The sequence below is a fragment of the Vipera berus genome, assembly GCF_964194415.1.
Source record: "Vipera berus genome assembly, chromosome: Z".
Taxonomy (NCBI): Eukaryota; Metazoa; Chordata; class Lepidosauria; order Squamata; family Viperidae; genus Vipera; species Vipera berus.
Window position 1 is genome coordinate 41,970,859 of NC_138205.1, and position 23,740 is coordinate 41,994,598.

General features: G+C 37.0%; 1 protein-coding gene across 1 annotated transcript; it reads right to left on the reverse strand.

Annotated features, from left to right (window-relative positions):
* Positions 1 to 1,980: 1,980 nt before the first annotated feature.
* CNP (2'',3''-cyclic nucleotide 3'' phosphodiesterase) lies at positions 1,981 to 22,774 on the reverse strand. Its single transcript, XM_081344306.1, has 4 exons — positions 22,659 to 22,774; positions 9,141 to 9,810; positions 6,226 to 6,368; positions 1,981 to 4,165 (listed from the first exon to the last, which is right to left on the reverse strand). The coding sequence occupies exons 1-4, from the start codon at positions 22,659 to 22,661 to the stop codon at positions 3,713 to 3,715; spliced, it is 1,269 nt and encodes a 422-aa protein (XP_081200432.1). The 5' UTR covers positions 22,662 to 22,774; the 3' UTR covers positions 1,981 to 3,712.
* Between the last annotated feature and the right edge of the window lie 966 nt (positions 22,775 to 23,740).

Genomic DNA, 23,740 nt, shown 5'->3' on the forward strand with positions numbered 1-23,740 from the left:
GCTGCTTTGCTTTGTGGGCACCCAGAGACTCATGGAGGTGTCCAGAAGTACTTCCAAAGCAGCATCCGTGAGTCTTTCGTAAGAAGAAATGTGGTAAACTAGTTAACACTTGTACCCAATTTCAGTCCTTCATCTATAGACCTATAAAAAGCCCAATCTCTTCTCTGATATAATCTGAAACTTGAGGCTAGCAAAGGCTTGAGTAGAGTTCCAGCCTAATGTAAATATCAACACAAACATTTTCTGTATGTTAATACATTTATTTCAGTGTGTTTTACAGTCACTATGAATCTTAACTATTCTGTAAAGTTGAACAAGAATTATTGTTTCAAGTTACATCAAAACCATTGAAATGTGCTACTTATGGGTTTTTTTAAAAAGCTTTGACCATATTTGAGTTGTATTAACAGTAATTTGATGTTTAAATAACATATATTTAAGAACTGACACAAATATTTTGCAAATGCAAGTTACATTATGTTTCCTGAGCAATAGCACAACCAGCTTTTCTTGTAGAGCTAAGCATTCAAGAAAAGTAAATGACCCAACCATCCACCTATCTTCCTTTATATACTGGATGTCTATAATTCTAAGTTTCAAGTGATGCATGTTTTGTAATTTATTTCATAGCTTTCATTGTATAATAGTTAACTAGCTCCCATTTTACACTAGCTCCCATTAAGAGCATAATGAATGTGAGCATATCAAAAGCTTAAGCAAGAATCACATAGGACAATATTATTATCACTGTATTCACATTGATGGTAAAAAAAATCTGTCCTAGTCCCCAACGTTCTTGTTCTATATTTGATTTCCTATAGTCCCAAATTAACCTGGCTTAAAGTCATTCACAGCAAAGATAATATTGATTATGAATGAACACTGTCGTTCTACCTAATTGAAGGGCACCAGTTTTGCAAAAGCTGGCCTTGGAGAATTTTTTCTCAAAATAAGGATCATGTTCATTGAGACTAAATCCTGTGTTAGAGGTAAATGGATGACTTAACAATGTTATTAATAAATCAACTCAAAAATGGGTTTTAGTTCAGATGTGTATTGCCCAGCTTTGCAATAGTGTGAAAGAGCAATATTCTAGGTCCGTGGTGGTGAACCTATGGAACGCGTGCCAGAGGTGGCACACAGAGACTTTTCTGTGGGCACGCGCGCCGTCGCCCCAGTCCTAGGCCTTCAGCTGGGTTTTATAAAACCTTTTCGCTTTAGGTCTCCGCCGCTGTGTGCAAAAAAAAAGATTCAATCAATCAATTTTAACTTCTCACGGGGAAAAAAAGATCTCGCAAAGTTGGAATTGATTGATTGAACTTTTTAGTCCCAACCAGTCTGCCATTACCACCACAGCCACACCCACCCGGCACCCGACAACACATAAGTGGGTTTGGGGTTGTAGTTTGGGCACTTGATCTCTAAAAGGTTCGCCATCACTGCTCTAGGTAAACACTTGGGTTGATGACATACTGTTTATACAGATCCTGCTCAAAGGAAAGTAAGCAGGCTATGTGTTCAACTAGACTTACTTGGGGGACCTTAAATCAGTTGTATACACAAAATATATACCATCAATAGGATATGGTTCAGCTGAGATTAGAACATGTTTGGCTTGCCCTTATTTTTACAGGTTTAACTCATGCCATACTGTATATAAATATGTTATAAAATAAAAATAAAAAAATTTAAGTTTTAAAATATTAGTTTCTTCCTTGAAGTATGCTTTGAAATGGTGAGTAGTTTCAAGTACTAGATGCATTGAACTTCAACTTTCACAACAGTCATTGGCAACAGGGGGAACAGCTACACTGGCTAAAGTTGATAGAAGTTAGAATCAGTATATATAAATAACATGTTGGGGAATTTGTATATTATCTTAGAATATATGTCTTGGAACATTGAAGGAATTACTTCTAAGTTTATATGCATTTTGATTGCACCACAAATATATTCTTCAGAAAACCAAGCCATATATCAAAGCATTGAACACACCATTTATTGTCTAAAATACTTGTTCATTGATACATGTTTTAGTATACTGTCCCTGTTTTCATAAAATTTGAAGTTCTGGTGGATTGCCTATCCAATGCAATTAAAATCATAGATACATCCTTATTTGTGTTCCCTCTATACCCAGATACTTTTCTCAGATACAATACTTTGGACAACTCATGTAATTTAGATCAAGATCCAGTCAAAACAACTAATTTTGCTATTGGATAATACACTAGTTCAAATATTCTTGTTGAAAGGTCAGGGCAGTCTTAGTCTCTGATTTTCATGGGCAATGGTTGAAATGTAACTTATTGGTATCTTAATCAGACAATAAAGATCTCTACTAAAAATCTACCACCTGTCATTTAAAACAATACAAGACAGGATGGACAAAAAACTAAGACTGCAAGGCAGATTCCTATTCTCTAGTTTTACACTTCCGTTAGTAGATGCCCATGCTTCAGAATTAAGATAATAGATAAGCAAAATATAAATCCCTTAAAGTTCTGTACAAGAAGAAATGCTGGAGGGGCTGCAGGCAATAGTATTTAATGTGCCAGCTTTCAATGACATAACCCATACAATAGCAATGTCACAGACTGACACAAGACTAAGACATTATGAAAAGCTAGGAATCTGAGTCGCACGTTAAGATCTTTTCATTAAGGTATAGGCCTCTATTAATGCTGGACTTATGTTTCAAAAGCTCATAAAATTACAAAGCGGGGGAGGCTTCACACTTTCCATTTTAAAAAAATCTGGGAAAAGGCACCTGATACTTGCTTAGGAGTGCTAGCAAGATCTTACTATGCTCAACCAAAATAGTGAGGCCTAATGCTTCATTTTAGAGGTGAATCCTTTGAATATTCAATTACAAACCAGAAAGGTAACATCTATTTCCTCTTTACATCAAGCTGAAATTGATCAGGGATGGCTGCCCTTGATTCTGAATCTCAACTGTGAAGAGGTTCCTTGAAACTAACTACTTACTCTGTGGCTAACTTGAGAAGTGAATCTGAACATTTTAAGCCTAAGATTTTGCAATATGTATTCACTTTGTCATGGTGTTTTCAGACTATGAGCAGAGGTATAACTGATCCAACCTTTCTAAGTCTATCCTGAAGTTGAATTCAAATGAAAAGATAATGTGAGGATGCAAAAGGTGGGTCATGAACCTTTAAATATTTTCCCTTCCCCCCCCCCAATACCTTTGCTGAAAATAGAACAGATAAAGTTCTGTCTTTACGGTTACAGTGTTAGGTTTCTACTCTCAGGGAGTTTTTATGTCAGGAATCACTGAGGAAAGTTGGTTCCATTTGCCCCTCGTGCTTTCCCTGTGCTCTGAAGTGGCACAATCCCCCTCCTGCTGTAACTGTAATGTAGCTGTAAGGGAACCGGGTAGATTTACAGCACAGGAACAGACCCAGTTCTGGCAAACTTTGAAAGGCTATTTCTCTATACTAAGAAAAGTAAACTTTAAAAGGCTGGAATATATTCAGTTGTATTAATTTTAAAGGTATAAAAAAATGCTGTTTTCCATTTGAGGAATCCAGGCCTCTGAAGGTCAAGAAATATTCTTTTTTAAAAGGACATCACTAAAATTAAAAAATTGCTTTAGTCGTAGGATACTGCCATTTGTGTTGTGATGGGAGAGGAGTTTACAAAACGTTACACGTTATATCGTGAAAACAAGGTTGCAGTGCCACAAGAGCCCTTAGATGATGATACAGGAATTAAAGGGTGATCCGCGTTTACTGCCTCCTTGAGTTGGCACCAGTTTTCCCTTTCCATAGTAGCCACCAAAGATGGCCCTCACCTCAATCTTTTTTGAAAGCAAAAGCATCCACATACCATTCCCAAAGGACAAAAGTTTCCCGCCACCAATCTCCCCAACTTCCTCGCCTTTGTTCCCTGCCTTTTCCAGTTTTGCAAATTCAAGAAGGTCAAGGCCAGTTTGGACAGCTTCTATCCCACTGGCACAGCCCAGAGTGATATGGGCTCGGCTGCCTTTTGGGAGGCTGACTGCTGGCGGTAGCACATCCACATCCCCAGGCCACAGAAGCATTTGCTGTTCGCTCATTTCCACACGGGCACCAGCAGTTCTTGGGGTGATGAATAGAGCAGATATGGTTAGGAAAAAAGATTTTCCATAAGAGGTCTTCACAATCTGCAAAAAAAAATAAATTAAAAAATTACTCCTCTAAAGACAAGCTGTGTATTTAATTCAGATTAACCTGGCCAACCCCCATACCTAATGCACCTTCAAACCAGGATTACTCTCTGGATTCCCACCAGCCTAGCCAGGGCTGTAGTTCAAATGTATCATCCGTGTTCTATACTGGAAAAGGCTGGATTGGGGTTGTAAGATTTAAGTGTTAAAAAAAAAGATCCAATCTGGGTGGATCACCAGGACCAGAGAAGTCCCCTAAGAGGATGGTGGGTCCAGCACGAGTCCAAAAGTTCAGAAAACTAAACCTCTGGTGCTGGTGACAGACCCAGATTCGATTCTGCAACATTATCCTGGAACACGTATATTTGCCTTCATTCGTGAAAAAAATTGGAACTCTAAAATTCAGAAACATTAACAGCCCCTCATGTTAAACTTACCTAAACATTCCATACTATTATTTATGTCTACAAAGTCCTTAGGTATAGGAAGAAGGGCAAGAGCATAAAATGCATAACTTGTAAATCATATGAGGTAAAAATAAACACAGATGATCAAAAGAAGTGACACGGCACAAATGACAACAGATCGACTAAATTAAAATACCTAGGAAAATAACAAATACTTGATTTGTAACAAATAAGTTATTGTCCCAAATGTACACCTGTGCACAAAGTATTCCACACCTGGGACAGTCTCATCACTGTGGGTCCCCCCTCTAGGGCCTCTATGAAAAAGCCATTTTTCTTTAGTATGGGGAGAGATGGTCCTTTAATTGGCTATGCAAGACACTATAATACCGTATGTTGCTGAACAATGGTTTTTTAAAAAAAATCATTTAATGGGTTCACACAATTGGCCAAGATGAAAATCAGTTAGTCACATTTTGGCTAACAATGTTGTAGGTGTGTTACTTAAGTGTTCACTAGCACCTTCAATTGGGCATGGAAACTTTATGGCAAGCAACATGCCTTCCTTCTAGCTGCTTTAGTCAGAATGCTGGAAATTAAATTTGCAATAAGGAAATGTTAATAATAATATAGTGAAAATAAACATCAGATCGGTATGGGAAATGACTTTTTCTGGAGCAATAAACAGGTTGGAAAATGTAGAACCTGGACTTTGCTCATCTCAGTCAGGTGTGCCACCCAAAGCCCAGATAATACTAAGCCTTTTAGCATGTTGTGGCATGAGGATATACTGAGTCCTGCCAGCTCCCTTGACCCAACCCTACCCAGGACTCCATTATTGGTGAGCAAAATAAGCACAGGCAGTTGGCATGTCTCTGCTCTTTCAGACATAAAGCAAAGCCTGCACTAGGAACTGCTTCCACAGAAACCTTCAGGAACATGTTTTCCTTTGATGGTATATTCAGTGAAATCTATAATCTTCCCAAGGTGGATTTCTGCCCCAATCTGGACTATCCAAACTGGATCAGCTGGCAGGTATCTATTCTAGGTTAAAAGGGATCACAGCTGAAGAACTAGGGAATTAGGTGAAAAGTTACCCAACTCATTCTTTGAGGCATATGAATAGATCTGAAAGACTTGTTGAATTAATACATGCTCAAGGATTTTTAAGGAAGTATGTCTCCCTCTCATTTTCTCACCGCACATACTCAGACATAGTTTTATGTAAATAAATTCAAGGAAGATTACAATTAATAAAATCTAAAATTGAGCTGTTATAAAAATGGATGCTTCTATAATGAGTAATTTACAGGAATCTCTCCTGTAAATTTTACAGGAGAGATTCTGTACTACCATATATAATTATTCCTTTCTGGCAATAAATTTTAGGAAATAAGGTGAATTATATTTTTTTCAAGTTTATAGTAAATAATACTTTTAAGAGAATATATCTTACATAGTGCATGAAATGGTGATGAATGTTGTGAACAATATTGATTTTAATTGGGAGGGGCATTCGGATTCCTTTGTAAATATGCTATTTCTCTCTTTTAAAATAGTTGAGGGAGGGTGAGGAAGTTGGACTTTTCCCACCTAAAATCAGCTTGAAAAATTACATGCTTCCATCGGAATAAAAAGAAAAATTCTCACATCTTGCTGTGCATAATCATCTGCTCCTGGAGCCTTCCCAAAGTCAGTGAATTTAGTTGTAGAATGCAAAACCCCTGGAGGCCTTTTCACAAAGTAGTTGGTCAGATCAATTTTCTGTTTGGGTTCTTCAGGGGGTTGCCCAACTGTAAAACAAGAAATAGAGGGAGCCTCAGTGTTTCAGATTCATGGTTTTCTTTGAATGCACTTTTCACTCCAGACTATTTTTGTGTTTTTGCAATATTAGTTTGGCAAGATAGATCATGATAATACAAGATAAGAAATATTTCAGACCCATTTTGAGTTGAGAATTCTTATGAAAACAGCCTCGAAAGTTTCCATAGAAACAAGACAACATGTAATTTCATTCAACACTACTGAACATTTTATGCCCAAAGTGGAGTAACAATGTCTGCATCCTCTATTTTCCTGCTATGCTCTTCCTACCTCCCCATGTAGCATTCCCCACACTAGTGCTGGATTATGACTGTTCTGGAAACGAAATAAAAGAAAAATAGTAAATATGGCATGGCAAATTTATCCACCTCTACTTGCCTTCCACTAATAGGAAGAAGCTGCTATTTAGAGGACTCTCAGTTCCCATCTTTGGTAACACTCGCTACTACCATGACGGGGAAAAACACAAAATTCCTTTTTAGTCTTTAACTGTGGCCATTAAGTCTAGACCACCATTAATCAAACTTGGCAACTTTAAGATGTGTAGACAACTCCCAGAATTCCCCAGCCAGCATATCATTTGAAAAATAAAAATAAAAAACAGGCTACAACCTGTTGAATTTGATTTATTTGCTATCTCCCCAACACCTATGGCCTTTTAAACTAATATTGCAGAACATGATTGTGACTGATAGAAACAAAATAACTGACATCAGCCATATAGTAAGAATTTAGAAATAACTTGAAATTACTTAGCTAAGGATACAAACTTTCTAACTGCAAATCGTAGCCAACCTTGGTATAGGAATATGGTTATATATTTGGAGTACATTAATTTGATATGTTTAGTTTTATTAGTTTAGAGGCAAAATATGTGATAACATTTTCAAGTCAAATACCAAAGATAAATAATGATGGAAAATGAGAGCCTTAGGGTAGAATTGTTATTGCTTTTGCAGAAACATTCACAGGAAAGGCAGGATTTAGCATTCATAAAGCTCATCTTTCACAAAAACAAAAAAGTTTTAAAAGTATATCCGAACCAGCCTAATCCTCCAGTTTGGTTTTGCCTATAAATATTGTCAAAAGTCAATAAAAAGGACCAATTGTGTACATGTATACAGTAAATATACTATACACCTACAGACATTATATACATATAAGAAACCATCAGCCACCTCAATAAAATGTTGAAAAGAAGGGTGATTTATTAGCAGAGACTGCACACAAGTATATGTGTTAAATGGCACACAGCTTCTGTGCAGTAGGTCAGAAAATTAATCTGTTCTAATTTGGAAGTCTCTCTTAAATCTGTTTAAAAAATAAAGTGTTTGGCTTTTCTATATTAACCAAACAACTGTGAAATATTGGAGAATGAATACAGTATGTATAATGAAGGTAGTGACATTTGGTCAATTGCAGCTCTCCCTAAGCTAGTGCTCTAAATATGTTAATGTATCATTTATATCAATTCAGAACAGCTTACTGATGGTTGGAAGGATTGATGGGAATTTGTTGCTTGCATTTATAGCTTGGAACAGAAGGAAGATAAGAGATTTCATGTTAGACTTTCCCAATTCAGTTCCTCTAGATATGTCATATTATATTAAAAGAAAACTCTCCCCCCACTCGGACAGGTGAAGTGGACTCTCACACTCCTGGCTTTCCATAAAGGTGTGAGAATGTGGCTCTGGGAACCCTCCCTATGCCTTTAAATTAATTTGACTAAGATTTTATACACTGTTTTTACATTTTTAGATATTTTATTGTATATTGCTCAGAGTCTTTGTTTGAGATGGGCAATTTAAAAATGTGATTAATTATAAATATTAAGCCAGCACAGATTGAGGAGAATGAAACTCTAGTCCAAGTCATCTAAAAAGCAACCGACTGAAGAAGTCTACAATTCCAGCACAATATGGTCAGGGAACACTAATTCACTGTGAAGACCGAATCCTTAAAACAGAACTGGCATGCATGTTATTTAGCAGAACTGCTTTATCTACAGGTTTGTGAGGATCTATTATCTATGCAGTGTTAGATCCAAGACAGCAAGCAACAAGGACTACTACAAAGATTCCTGAAAGTGGAGTAGACAAGGTTGCCACAATGATTTTATGGAATTCAAAGAATTTTTGGACAATATCTGGAAGACAAAATTCTAGAGCGTGAGAACAGTTTGGGTTTAATGAAACTTAGGGACACTAGAATGCAGAAGCATACGTAGAAATGGAAATATATTATGAGTTCAGTGCATAGAAACAGATGGCAGCCGAGCAGGGGAATAGAATGACAGTTGGAGGATGCATCCAGAAATTAGGATAGTAGGCAGGAACTCACAATATTATTTGGTGCCTCATAAAAATCTGCAATTTATTTTAAAGCAAACAGGATGTTGGGAAGATGTGCTTTTGCTCTTTACCAAATATGGTTTGTGCAATAGATCTTGCTTTCTCCTTGGAGGTTCATTAATTATCTAGTGACAATTCTGAGAAAGCATGTGGAATACAAAAGGAAATTAAAACAATATCCCCAGGTTTTCCAGATTCATCATACAAACTAAAAAATTAGCATAGAATGGTTTTGGTTTTTGCTTCTAAGGTGAGATTTAAGAATGCTTCAGCAAATTATGTTAGAGTGAGCATATTAGCAAAGCCTGAAAAGCATTAAAAAGACTACACATATAAACCAGTAGACAACCAATTTTCTACTGGGGGGGTTTGGGGGGGGAGAGCACCCACAGTATTTATTTGACTCTTTTTTGAAGGCCTTAGTATTAGCAAGCTCATCCAAAAATGCCTGCCCGGTCTTCCGCAAGTGCTCTGAGCTCCTTTTGCTTAAAAACCATCCATAATACAAGGGAAGGAAATCCTTTTCTAAACTGGGCTTCAATTTCTTTAGCTCATCAGCTGAAAGTTTCCATTGATTCTTATCTTTCAGCTGCAAGCAATCCATTTTCCATGAAGTTTTGGGTTCCACAATGATGACTTTGTAGCGATATTTGTCTGCAATGTCAAAAAGCTGCTCTAGCCGCTCCCGTTCATGGTGGGTGTCATCTACCACCACTACACTGATGTCACGCTTGCAATAGTCAGCTAGATCCTCATCAACCTTGCTGTAATCATCAGGAATGGCACTCCGGATAGCAGGCTGGATTTTGTAGTGGTCAACCGAAATGATTTTGCAAGCATCCTTATACTTGTCTTGGATGGCCTGCGCCAAGGTGGATTTTCCACTGCCCGGTAGACCTCGGAGAACAAAAAAAGTTTTTGATTCCTGAATGGTGGTAATCGTTTCACTGTCATCCAGAAAGGGGAACTGCAAACTCTCAGGGCGCTCTTTCGGCTGGGAGGACATTTTCTTAAAAATCTTTGGCAGGAATACGTGGCTCTTCCGGGCGAAGCCTTTGTTCTGAAATCAAAAGAGAGAGAGAGAGAGAGAAAAAGAGAGAGAGAATAATTGTGTGGTTTTACTGGAACATTCCAGAGAGAGAGATACCATCTTTCTCATTAATAATAGGCCACTGTTTTCGATCTCAACTGAAGAGGGGATTTTTTTTTGTTATTGCTCCTCCTCTTGCTGGTTATTCAGATGAGCACAAATGGCCTAGTGATGGTTGTAAATAGCACTATTATGCCAGAGAAGAGCTCAGTGCATTCCAGAAGTAGCAGCCCTTTCGGTTAGCTGTAGCAAAACTCAGTCTAGACCTACCTTTCCCCAATCTGGTGCCCTTCAATTATGCTGGACTACAGTTTTCACTGTCAGTATAACTAACTGTCCATTGGCTAGTAGAAGGTGATGGGGTCTGTAGTTCAATTTGTCTAGCCAGCTTGTGCTATGCTGTGCTGGGGAAGGTTGTCCTGTAAGACTGGGGCTTGCCCAATTCTGTATATACTTCATATGAAGTACAGGTAATCTTCAACTTACAACAATTCATTTAGTGACTGTTCAAAGTTACGACACTGAAAAAAGTGACTTATTACAGTTTTTCAAACTTGCGACCATTGCAGCATGCCTGTGGTCACATAATCAAAATTCATATACACTTAGCTGCCATCTGCCAGGAGGGTTAGACCAACATTTTGTATAGGTAGTCCTTGACGTACAACCACAACTGAACTCCAAATTTGCTGAGTGAGACATTTGTTGAGTGAGTTTTGCCCCATTTTACAACCTTTCTGGACATAGTTGTTAAGTGAATCACAGCAGTTGTTAATAGCACAGTTGTTAAGTGAATTTTGCTTCCCCATTGACTTTGCCTGTCAGTGGGTTGTAAAGGAATATCACATGACCCCAGGATACTGCAACCATCATAAATAGGAGCCAGTTGCCAGGCATCCAAATTTTGATCACACGCCATGGAGAGGCTGCAATTGTCCTAAGTCATTTTTTTCAATGCTGGTGTAATGTCAAATACTCCCTAAACAGACAGGTGATGTCTGTGATCTTATACACCTTTTCAGCCTTAATATAAGTATTTTGGGAGGAGTCACTCAATGAAGATTGCTAAGGTCACTAAAATTATTGTTGTTGAAAAGTTAAAAGGAATGGGCAGTTGCCAAGACTGATGAAATTAGATATGCCCAGAAAAAGATACAAGGAAATAGGGGAGCAATAGTTGTTCGAAGGGGATTTTAACTACAGATTACTAGGAAAGATTGACTTTATTCAAGGAAATAAATTCTTTCAGATGTGCAGATAGTCCTTGACAACTGGGCCCAAAATTTCGGTTGCTAAGGGAGACAGTTGTTAAGTGAATTTTGCCTCATTTTATTACCTTTCTTGCCAGTTGTTAAATGAATCACTGTAGTTGTTATTAACACGGTTGTTAAGTGAATCTGGCTTCCCCATTGACTTTGCTTGTCAGAAGGTCGCAAAGGGTGATCGCATGACCCCCGGACATTGCAACCATCATAAATATGAGTCAGTTGTCAAGTGTCTGAATTTTTCACTGGAACATGGAGATGCTACAATAGTCACAAATGTGAAAAATCATCATAAATTACATTTTTCAGTGCCACTGTAATTTCAGTCATTAAATGAACTGTTAGTCAAAGACTACCTGCTTTGAGCTTCTGAGATGATGCTGGATCAATAATAATAACCTTTAAACTGAAGAAAGTGCTTAAGAAAGGAAAAGAAAGAGGAAAGAAGCAGCATGTATCTGAAATTATTAGAAGGCAATGCCTTTATCGTGTCTTGATTTACCATCATTTAAAGGAATGAAGTTTTATTAAAGTTTTTTTTAAAAAAGCATTCTTTAAAATGAGAAGTTTAAAAGGCTCACAGTTCTGAAGGAAGGGAAGGGAAGGGAAGGGAAGGGAAGGGAAGGGAAGGGAAGGGAAGGGAAGGGAAGGGAAGGGAAGGGAGGAGGGAAGGAAGAAGACTTTGGCCCCTAATCTCTGTGAAACAGGAAAAAATATATTAAAATAAAATATGTTATTATTTACTCTGAGTTCTAAACCACAATGAAGATCCTGGCTGTTTGGCCAAAATAATGCTATTCTGAAGTAGCATTTGAAATACTATTGCAATATTATTTAAAAAGCCAACTGTCTGGGGACAGAATTGCAATAGTTAAAAAAAGACCAATCAAAATAATACTAATGGAAGGGGGGAGGAAAAACCACTGTAAGTACAAATTGTTTTGCAATGGGACTGAAATAATGCAAGCTTGTGTTAAAACAGGTGGGAGGAGACGCACACAATGGTACCACACAAGCCTGTCTTAAGAGGAGAACTTGGATTCATTTCCAGGAGAACAATTTGTCCCATTCTGTGCCACACAGAAACACACAAACCCCACCCCTGCCCTGCCTATCCCACAAATAGGCAATCATGGAGGAACTCATAGCCAGCACCCAGCAGTTTAGTTCCACTCACACTCTTACAAAACTAACACATTGTGATTATATTAATTATAATATAATTATAATTATACGTGTCATCATCTGCCCTGCTCCTCCCCACAAAGACCCATGTCATCATAATCTTTGAACTTAATTTTGTCTTTTGAAAGCTGATCTCATAGCTCTTGCCTAAAAAAAATCTGAGCTCAGTTTATAGGACAAAATATTTCCCTTCAGATCAAAATTCTTAGCTTTTGTCACATTCAAATTCAAATGCTGCTATTGCACATTTTGCTACTTTTCTTCACCAGATTTGTGGATGTCAACAGCCAAAGTCTCAGCCACAGCCAAACTGCCTGAGAATTCTTTCCATAAGAATATTCTCAAGTCTGCAGTTCAGTTAGGCTGAACTTGTTTATAATATTTGGTAAACTGAAAAATTATCTTGCAAGAGGCAAGCAAAAACAAAATAAGGGAATAACTGAGGACACCAGTTAGTTTAATAAGAGAAATAGCATTTAGAGGAGAAAAAATATGTGGTTTCACATATACAAAAACAAGTGTTACTTTTCATTCTTTTATTGTAAATGACTTCTCATAAGTTGTTACAAAACTATTTTTGTCAGTTTTTTGACATTCATTCTGGAGGTTCATGTTTTTTTTAATGGAACCACATTTACATGGAGGAAAGTAAGTAGTGGGCTACCCAAAGGTTCCATTTTAGACCCAATACCCTTAATATCTTCTTAAATGATTTAGATGAGGAAATAGAAGGGGAGTTCATCAAAATATTTGCAGTCAATATTAAACTAGGAGGAATAGCCAATACCTCAGAAAATAGGCCAAGATCCAGATGGATCTCTACAGACTTGACAAGGAAATTTACTATAGAGAAAACTAAGGTTTTACACTTGGCTCAATAACTATGAGAGGGATCTTGGAGTCCTAATGGACAACCACTTAAATATGAGCAAGCAGTGTGCAGCAGCAGCAAAAAAAACCCCAATGCAATCCTAGGTTGCATTACCAGAAGGATAGAATCAAGATCATGTGAAGTACTAATAACACTTTACAAAGCCTTAGTAAGACCACACTTTGAATAGTGCATCCAATTTTGGTCATTGTATTATAAAAAAAGATGTTGAGACTCTGGAAAGACTACAGAAAAGAGCAACAAAGATGATTAGAGGGTTGGAGACTAAAACATGAAAAACTATTGCAAAAATTGGATCTGTATAGTCTAGTGAAAAGAAGGACTGGGGGTGACATGATAGCAGTGTTCTAATATTTGATGGGCTGCCAGAAAGAAGAGGGGATCAACATGATAGGAGTGACCTGATAGCAGTGTTCCAATATCTCAAGGGCTGCCACAAAGAAGAGGGAGTCAAGCTATTCTCCAAAGTGCCTGAAGGCAGGACAAGAAGCAATGGATGGAAACTAACCAAGGAGAAAAGCAACCTGGAACTAAGGAGAAATTTTCTGACAGTCAGAACAATTAATCAGTGGAACAACCTGCCTCCAAAAGCTGCGAATGCTCCAATACTGGAAGTTTTTAAGAAGAGACTGGACGGCCATTTGTCTGAAATGGTATAGGGTTTGAGCAGGGGGTTGGACTACATGACCTTCAAAGTCCCTTCCAACATCATCATCATCATCGTTATTACCTATTTTCAAAGCAACAGAAGGGAAGACAAGAAACAATGGATGGAAACTAATCAAGGAGAGAAGCAACCTAGAACTGATGAGAAATTTCCTAACAGAACAATTAACCAGTGCAACGGCTTGTCTTCAGAAGCTGTGGGTGCTACATCACTGAGACTTTTATGAAGAAGCTAGACAGCCAATTGTCTGGAATAGCATAGGGTCTCTTGCTTGAGCAGGGGGCTAGATTAGAAGATCACCAAGGTACCTTCCAACTCTGTTATTCTGTTACCCAATATATCCAATTTTTAATAAAACAATTTCATTTAGGCACTACACAGTTTTCACTGTGAGTGTTTATAATGTTTATTTCAGCCTTATAAATAAGTCCATAATATTTTTATTTCCTACATTTTAGTCACTGTGATGTAAAAAAATAAAATATAACCCAGATGGTAAAATTCCTCCATTGAATGAATTGAAAATCATTCTCATTCACTATCAGTAAATGTGTATTTTTACTAGCAGAGTTTACTGCTCAGAAGTCAACTCAACTTGTAAAACAAAAAAAAACTATAGATTCACATCTTTGAGCATCTCTCTTGATGCTCAAATCAAGTATAACTACAGTATCTATAAATAATTATAGAAACACATACTTTGCCTGTCCCAACTTTGTTCCTCCAAATATATAGGACTTTTAATCCATAATCCTGTACTATCAAAAGCAGAGACCATTTAACTAAATGAGTAGAAGACATAAGGTCCAACATATCTGGAGGGCACCAGACTGAGGAAAGCTGATATAATTGGTAGCGTTATTAATGCCCACATTGCAGTGTTGACTTTCCACTGGAGAAATACTGACGGTTAACTCATGTACGATATTGTGAATTATTTCTATTTTACCCATTCACACTTTTCATCTACTAAGGACATGGATTAGGCTCAGGTTTTTTTCAATTTTGGTGTTAGGAAGAAAGATAAATTAATAGATAAATCTTTTAAGTTATGATATAATCCCAAGGTGTTTTGTGGAATCTGTTCACTGTGGTATCAAAGTCTTATAAATGAAATTCTAGTCAAAACAACTTCATAAACCATATTGTGTAGGTCTATCTCCTGTCACCCTCCTCCACAATCATAACAATAAGTGTCTTGCTGGTTGAATAGCTTATAAATTTAGTTTCTTTTCTTATCTCTAAACTGGAGACTATTCATGCTTGAATCCCATCAAAATAAACAACACGTTAGGATCAATTCAAATCTCATTCATTTTTAGATAAATTATTATCTGAAACAGAACTTCTTTGTATTTTGATTCTATTTCCTCAAAATATACTTATAAAATTATTTGATTGCATTTGATTAGTACTATATAGAAGCTTTTTAAGATACACTGTTACTTTGAATATATTTGGTGCTTCATCTGTCTGTTACTGCCTGCATATCAATTCTCCCTCAGTATTTTTCTCCACAAAATATAAATTCAGAGAGATGTCATATCCCTCTTGTTCAAAAAGGTTAGCAGGTTATGAGATAGAATTAAAAATATGGTTTTCATATTATGCTAACTGTCTTTGAGGCTTTTCTAGATGGATACATCCCCTCCTTCTTTGCAAATTTGTTTAGCAATCTTTTTATAAAACTTTGTATTTTACATGGGATTGATAACAATATTTAAGGTTGGAGTATGGATGAATACCATACAACTGGATGTAAAGTTTGTTATCTTAGAGGAAAACCTGAGATTAACCAATCTCTGTGTCCAGTGATCAGGGGTTCCCGCTCATGCATAATCAGGAATTGTATCCCCAGAACAAATATTCCAAACGTTGCAAATAAGTTTTCTCACAAAAATCAAGTTTTTATGTAGTAATTTGAAATTGTATTTATTTACAATCAGTGACTCTCAAAATGATTATAACACTAAAAAACAGTGCATAAAAACAAACTTGAATACATAAGAGCAATAAAACCCATATAGACCTGTCACTTAAACTTGACCATAAGAAAAAGAATATACAAAAAAAATACACAAAACAGGGCAAGGTAATACAAAACAAATAAAAATAAAATTGATCAAAATATTTTCTAGTGATAACATTAGGTAACTTAAGTCTTTTTAATGCAACAGCTGCCAATTAAAACTTGCCAGCTGATCATAACAACAGGATTTCAGTCTAAGTGTATAAAATAAATCATCTCTCCCCCATTGAAAACTTGATCTCTACTAGGATAGGTATAGTATTACAACATTTGGTAGAATGGAATAAAATAGAATAGAACAGAACAGAACAGAATAGAATATGGAAGGGACATTGGAGGTCTTCTAGTCCAGCCCCCTGCTCAAGCAGGAGAACCTATACCATCTCAAGACAAGTGACTATCTAGTATCTTCTTAAAATCCTCTAGTGATGGAGTGCCCACAATTTCTGGAGGCAAGCCTTTCCACTGGTTAATTGTCTTCACTGTTAAGGAAGTTTCTCCTTAATTCCAGGTTGCTTCTCTCTTTGATCAGTTTGCAATCATTGTTTCTTGTCCTGCCTTCTGGTGCTTTGGAGAATAGTTCGACCCCCTCTTCTTTGCAGCAGCCTCTCAAATACTGGAATACTGCTATCATGTTACTCCTATTTCTTCTTTTCTTTAGACTAGCCAAACCCAAGTCCTGCAGCCATTCTTTATATGTTTTAGTCTCCAGGCCTTAGATCATCTTAATTGAACTTCTCTGAACTTTTTGCAAGGTTTCAACATCTTTTTTGTAGTATGGTGACCAAAACTGGTTACAGTATTCCAGGTGTGGTCTCACAAGGGTTTTATAAAGCAGTATTAATACTTCGCATGATCATAAGACATGGAAGAGTACTTGCCAAAACATGACTGAACAGCATGTGTGGGTTTTAAATCATTGTAGGTACTTATCTTTAGATCACCAGTCAGATCATTTGATCTAGCTCTAAAAAGCTTAATGGCAGCAGGTATGCATCTATCAGCTTTAGAGTAATTGAAGTAATTGAAGAGCCCTGATAGTGCAGTGGTTAGAAGGCAGTATTGCAGGCAAATTTGTCCACAACCTGGAGTTTGATCCTGAAGGGACTGAAGGTTGATTGAGCCTCCCATTCTTCTGAGGTTGATAAAATGAGGACCCAGATTGTTGGGGGCAATATGATAACATTATAAACTGTCAAGATAATGCTGTAAAGCACTATGGGGCAGTATATAAGTGTTATTGCTATTGCCTTGGCACTATTAAGTAAAGGTAAAGGTTCCCCCGCACATGTGTGCTAGTTGTTTCCAACTCTAGGGACCGGTGCTCATCTCCGTTTCAAAGCCAAGGACATCTCCGTGGTCATTTGGCCGGCATGACTAGACGCCAAAGGCCCATGGAGCGCTGTTACCTTCCCACTGTAGTGGTCCCTATTTTTCTACTTGCATTTTTATGTGCTTTCGAACTGCTAGGTTGGCAGAAGCTGGGACGAGTAACAGGCGCTCACTCTGCTAACACGGCACTTGGGATTCGACCCGCCAAACTGCCAACCTTCTGATCGACAAGCTCAGCGTCCTAACCCACTGAGCCACTGTGTCCCTTTTGGCACTATTATAGGTAGGCAATTTGGTAGAAATGTTGCAGCCAACCTTCAGTGGCTTGAAAAATTAGTCCAAAATATTTGAAAGGTAGAACTTTTATTAATTCCTATTGCCATTGATGTTTATTGCAACTAGGTTTTCCAGAAAAAAACATAATTTTAATCTTGGAGCAATTAAGTGTAAGAATCTTCCCTGAAGAATTCTGCTAAAGCCTGCAAACTTTTCTTAAACTTTTCTTTTCTGTGTAGGAGACAGAATTGTCGCATTGTTGGCACACAGCAGCACTGCCAAATGTCTGTCTCTGAGCTTAAGGGGATAAAATTCTTTTTGGGTAAGAGTAGAAACCACTGAATTTACATAAATATTAAACTGGGGGAACTAAAATACATCTCAGTTTCTCACTTCTCAACAGATTGAAATGTCTACAGAACGAAGCCAACTTTATTGTCCTTCAATAAAGGAACTAAAATACATCTCAGTTTCACTTCTCAGCAGATTGAAATGTCTACAGAACAAAGCCAACTTTATTGTCCTTCACCTGGCTGACTTGCTTTCATGAAGCATCCTAATTAGTGAAAGTAGCTGTGGTGAACAGATGAAAGGGGGAACTTCTAATACAGTCTATTTCTCAGAATAGAATTGAATGCAAATTTTAATTTGAAAAGAAGGATATATAAAAAGTTGTGTTGTCCGCACGTATATTTTTCTATTAAATGTCACAAAAACAGCAACTTTTATTAAAATTAAATTTTTGGTCCATTGTAGATCTGTTCTTGTATAGTAGCAGATATCAGAACAAATGAACATCTAATATTACTAAAACAAAACAGAAAGCAGAATCTAACCAGCAACATATACCTACTCTTATCAAGAAGCAAAAGCGTTGTTTTAAATTCTTTTAAAAATGTGTTTAGCATTTAGTTTTCAACTAAATATCTTGCATGATTCTGGAACACTATGTTCACCACAACTTTTAGCTAGGCATGGAAACTCTGAAAAATAAACTCTTGGACTAAATCTAATTATCTGCTTAATTCTTACATCTAATTAAATGTATTTTGTCAATAATTACAAACTACCATTTGCAATATGTTGATATAGATCAGGGGTGTCAAACTGCCGGCCTGTGGGCCGGACGCATCATAAAGAAACCACGCTCACCCCATTGCCGGCAATGGCAAAAAAGCTCTGATACGTCACGCAACATCACGTCATGTCGCAAGTTTGACATGTCTGATACAGATTCTCAATCATCCAAGTAGAGTTGTCTGGAAATTGAGTCATGGCAATTGGACTTCTTTTCATTTTTTGGGTTTGAAACGTTTCGCTGCTTATCCAAGTATCCATATGCATATGCATATTTATGTATGTATGTATGTATGTCATATTTATGCAGTGTATATTGGAGGTGGTGACCCTTTGAGAGTTGTAAGCGATGAAATTTTATTTTAACGTAATGATTAGTGTACATTCAAAATAACAATAAAGTTATTACTCTATTCTATTCTATTCTCCAGTCTGACTGAAAAAGCTACAGTTGTTGGATAGCAGCAAGAACTCATTTTCCAGGTACCATCTGCAGTTCTGAACAGTTTTGTTTCTCATTATATTATGTGTTAATTCACACCATCACACATAACTCCTAATTAAAAAATACATTGGATAGACTAGAGTGTCTATCCAATTAAAAGCTGCCTGGTTATGCCTCTATATGAGTCTTCTTTGTCTGAATTTTCTTTCAGCCACTCAAGTTTCATAAGATGCAGACACTTGATGCATTAAAATTACCTAGTTTTACCCAAAACATAAATAATTTAAGTGTAAAAATAACTCCGTGGTTAAAATTTCCATTCAGTCTCTTGGGCAACGTTAATGTAATTGAAACTATACAATGAATAGTTGAGGGAACTAGGTATATCTAGTCCAGGGGTAGGCAAACTTGGCTCTTTTATGACTTGTGGCTCAGGAATTCTGGGAGTTGAAGTCCACAAGTCATAAAAGAGCCAAGGTTGCCTGCCCCTGATCTAGTCTAACAAAGAGGAGGACTAGGGATGGGAGGAAAATCATCAGAGATCCAACCTTTAACTAAGGAAAAATTTCCTTACCACTGAGAACAATTAATCAGTGGAACCGCTTACCTCCAGAAATTGTGGACGCACTTTCACTGGAGGCTTTCAAGAAGAGATTGAACCACCATTTGTCTAGAATGGTCTAGGCCTCCCGCTTGAGCTAGGGGGTGGACTCAAAGACCTCCAAAATTCCTTCCAACCCTGTTATTCCAGTTATTCTATTCTATGTTATTCTAAAATGAATATGATCATTCTATACCTGAAATGGGAAGAAAATGTTGGAGTATTCAGTCTTGGAAGCTCAACAGGTTCAGTTATTATAACATGCAAAATCCACTTTTGATTTAAGAATGAAATGAATTCCATCAGAAAAAATAATGTGTGTACATTGGACCTCTCTAAGAGTTAGGCATTTAAAAGACTGGATGTCAGATTTTTGTGCCAGATTTGTAAGAAACTCAAACCATATGATCCTGTCCAACAATAGCTTTATTTTTATTTCAAATCCTAAAATAGATTAATACAGTTTTGGAAAGAAATGAAATAAACATATATGTGATGTTAAATTATATTTGCAAAACATAGAATTTTGTTTTTTATGAGGAACTTTAGTTCTACTAAGCCTTGGGCTTGGCAAAGCAGACAATCTTACATAAATGTAAAGAAACTGGTATTAAGTAATGGCTTCAGAATATCTGTTATTTATTTTTGAAAACTTTTAATATTCTAAAACTAAGAAGTTGAAGCAATATATTTCTACATGGGTCAGATTCAATAATAAATTTAAGAATGGAAATAATCCCATATTGATACTAAATGGATATTATGTAGATATATTATTTCCCCTCTTTTATATTTATAATTTAGAGTTATGTGTTAATCTCTATAGTAGGTGTAGGCATTTTTAAAATATGCAATTACTATTGGATTTTTTTCCCCATTGATGTTGTTTGCATTTTGGCATTTTATAAATAAAAAAATTAAAGAATTAGCCACCTTAAAATGGGCAATAAACTCTTTAAAAGCTCTTTCCAATTACAAAAGCAAAAGCAATTGACTCTCCTAATGGTAATTTTAAACCATTTGCTATCTGAGTCCATTTATATCGGTGTTCACTGTATATGACTAAAGTGCCTTGTATTTTAACTGCAAAAGAAAATCAGAGTCTACATTTGATCATGTTTTGTTTTCCAATAAAAAGGAATTAGATATGGTGTTACATGTAGAAATAATGGAATTCCCCTAAAAAGCTTTCTGACTTTTGACACCAAAATGTTTGCCAAGTTTTTTTTCTGTTTACCTGAAGTATGATAAGGCCATTTAATGTTTTATAAATATAAAATGAAGGATTAACATATATAGATTTGTCTTTTAAAAAAAACTATTAAATTTTGAAAGTAAGCATTTTTCCTTGCAATGTTTTGAAACCCTAAACACAGAACACTAAAAGTTTGAGAAGTCTTTGCAAAGAGGCACTCCCCTTTTATATCAAGGTCTGCTTGTACAGCTGGTTTACTGTTTATGTGGAACAGAAAATCAATTCCTTCAAAATACACAGCAGCTGTGCTAGCCATGAATAAAGGTGGGGGGAAACCTCCATATAAGCAACATCGACTAAAATGTGCAGCATCTATGCAGCAATAAGCCTTGGGTGGATAGAGGGGGAATGCATAGACTTGAGACACTGTCTATTCTGAATTCCACTGAGGAAGGGAGAAAAATCAGGCATGAGCGCCAGATCAAGAAATTGGAGCAGGGCTGATAATAAAGTAAGTACTGTCACTATAAATACAAGTTATTGTCACTATAAATGTATTTAATGTATATAAATACAAAAAAGGAGTGGGAAGTTCTAGTAAAAATGGTGTGTATGCACTATACAGTCCACATCAGTGCACACTTCAAAAATCAGCTGAATTTTTATCAAAAATCCACACACAGACACAGACGTTCAGTGTAAATTCCCAAGTTGTCTTTGTTTTTTAAAAATATTTTTTTCTCATAAAATAAAAACTCTTTCATCAATATAAACTGACCTGAATATTTTTCAGAATGTTGACTTCAAAAAAGTCCAGCCAGCAGGGCCAGTTTTGAGAATTTGGGGAATTGAAGTCTACTCACTTGGACACAGATTGGAGTATGCTTTTGTGGAGTACATTAACTCCAGATTTCACAGCATTCCTGATTTATAAATCAACTTTCTGTGAATTTTATAAAGCATATCAATCATCAATCCAAGTTAATCTGTTTGAAGTTGATTTATTTTGTGATTATTGAATTCCCCCTGGCAAATTAAGGCTGTATTTTTTACAATATTCAAACATTACAAAAATGTATACATGTTCCATCTTGGATAAAAATATATTCTCTTGAAAACAGAGAAATCACACATAAAGCATGTCAGCCAGAATATAGAGAAAGTAAAGTAAGGTGTGGTCATAGAACTCTCAATTTAGGATTTGAATTTCTTCCTAGACACCTCTCTTTATGTTTCCTCCCCTTTAAATTGAGATCACCTTATGTTCATTTTTTCTATCTTCTCCCGGCAGGAAACTGTTAAATAGCTAGCTTTGCTTGTGTGCAACCAAATGCCATTAGATACATAATGCATTTCTCTCTCAAAGAAACATCTAGATCCAGACAGCTGAATCGGAATGGGCACATCCAGACCTTACCTTTGTTTCTACCCACCAGAGCAGACCTGAGATTTCTCGTTGCCCTTCCAGTTTACAACGTTTCACAGTTTGCGTTATCTCGCACAAGAATGCTTGTATTATCTCGCACAAACTGTACTCAGGCTAGGACCAAGGAAGGATCGCTTCTTATCTACGCTCATTGAATCTCGAGTTTTCTATGCTCTTTGTGTCCAAGTTCTATAGAATTTTTTTAATCACTCTAAACAACAATCCGTCCAATAATTCATCCTGCAATAAATGTCTGTGGGAGGTGGCATCCTCCAGTGCAGTGTTTCTCAAGCTTAACAATTTTAAGACATATGGACTTCAGCTCTAAATACCCCGTCCAACAATGTGTGAAGTCCACACATTTTAAAGCTGCCAAGGTTGAGAAACACTGCTCTGGGACTTGCAGAATTCATACCACCAAAACTCACCATGGCAACGCCACACCGAGCGGATGGGGCGAGGTACCGGAATCAGGAACTTCGGCAGCTGCAAAACCGCCGGCGGGCTTCTTTGCATTCAGATGGAGAGAGAGCGCTCGAAGCGGTTTTTATAAGCCCAAATGGGAACGGAAGCGGAGAAGCCACGCCCTCCAGTCCCTGCCTGGTACAACAGAGACGGGAAGGCGAAGCTCTGGGCCTGCCCATCTGGTTTCCCCCACCCCGGGCAACAAGGGGTGATAGCGCGGTTATTCCCTGGCCAGCTCCGCGTTTTGTTTATTCTATTGCATTTTTTTAGAAGAATAAACAAAAAATGTGAGCGGAGGGAAGGGAGTTTTTCAGTTTTAGGGGAGGACCCAAAAGGAACAAAAATAAGCCCCACTCCTAAGAGCAAAGTCTGCTGAGGAAAGCTTCCGGATAATTGCGAGGCAGGAGGTCACTAAAGAACAAGGAAACGAAGTTTGGAGAATTCCCAAAACTTACAAAAGGAAGTGAAACAGAAAATGTAAGAATACACATCCACCGGAATATAAACTCCACAACGGAAAATAAGCACGCTGTCAGGAAAAAATATGATATATGGGAGATGAAGGAATGTTTAGAAGCAAAATGCCAGGTTTTTTTTAGTCTTGACAGTGTACAATATACCCGAACAAGATTTTGTTCAGAGGTTTGGGATTATATTGCTCATAATCATTGGCCGCAAGGCTCTATCACCATCTTAAGAAAAGTCATCATTGCCTTATTGGGGTTTTTGCCTCCTGAAGGTAACAACGTTGCATGATGATTTGCAAGGATGGAAAGCAGATTGGATACTTTATATATAGGAACATAATCACATAAATATCTAGTGGCTAAGTAGTCCTGCGTTCTCTCCAAATTCTGCACATTCCACATGTGGAAACTGATTCTTCAGATTTTCCTGAAAGACAAGTCCTAAAAACCTCAGTCAACAGATGAAATGCAAGCTGTTGAGAATTATGGGTTAGAGATGAAATGATAGAAACTGTCGAAGCCACAGGAACCTTGGGGGGAAGTGACCATGCAATATTAGAATTCAACATTCTGGAAGC

Bases quoted from the DNA above. Each gene is read 5' to 3' on its own strand.
- CNP (XM_081344306.1), bottom strand. The intron at 6,369-9,140 runs GTGGGTGCTCTC...CTTGTTTTACAG, and splicing joins AAAAGAGTCAAATAAATACT to TTGGGCAACCCCCTGAAGAA. The intron at 4,166-6,225 runs GTGAGAATTTTT...TTTTTTTTGCAG, and splicing joins ATGATTATGCACAGCAAGAT to ATTGTGAAGACCTCTTATGG.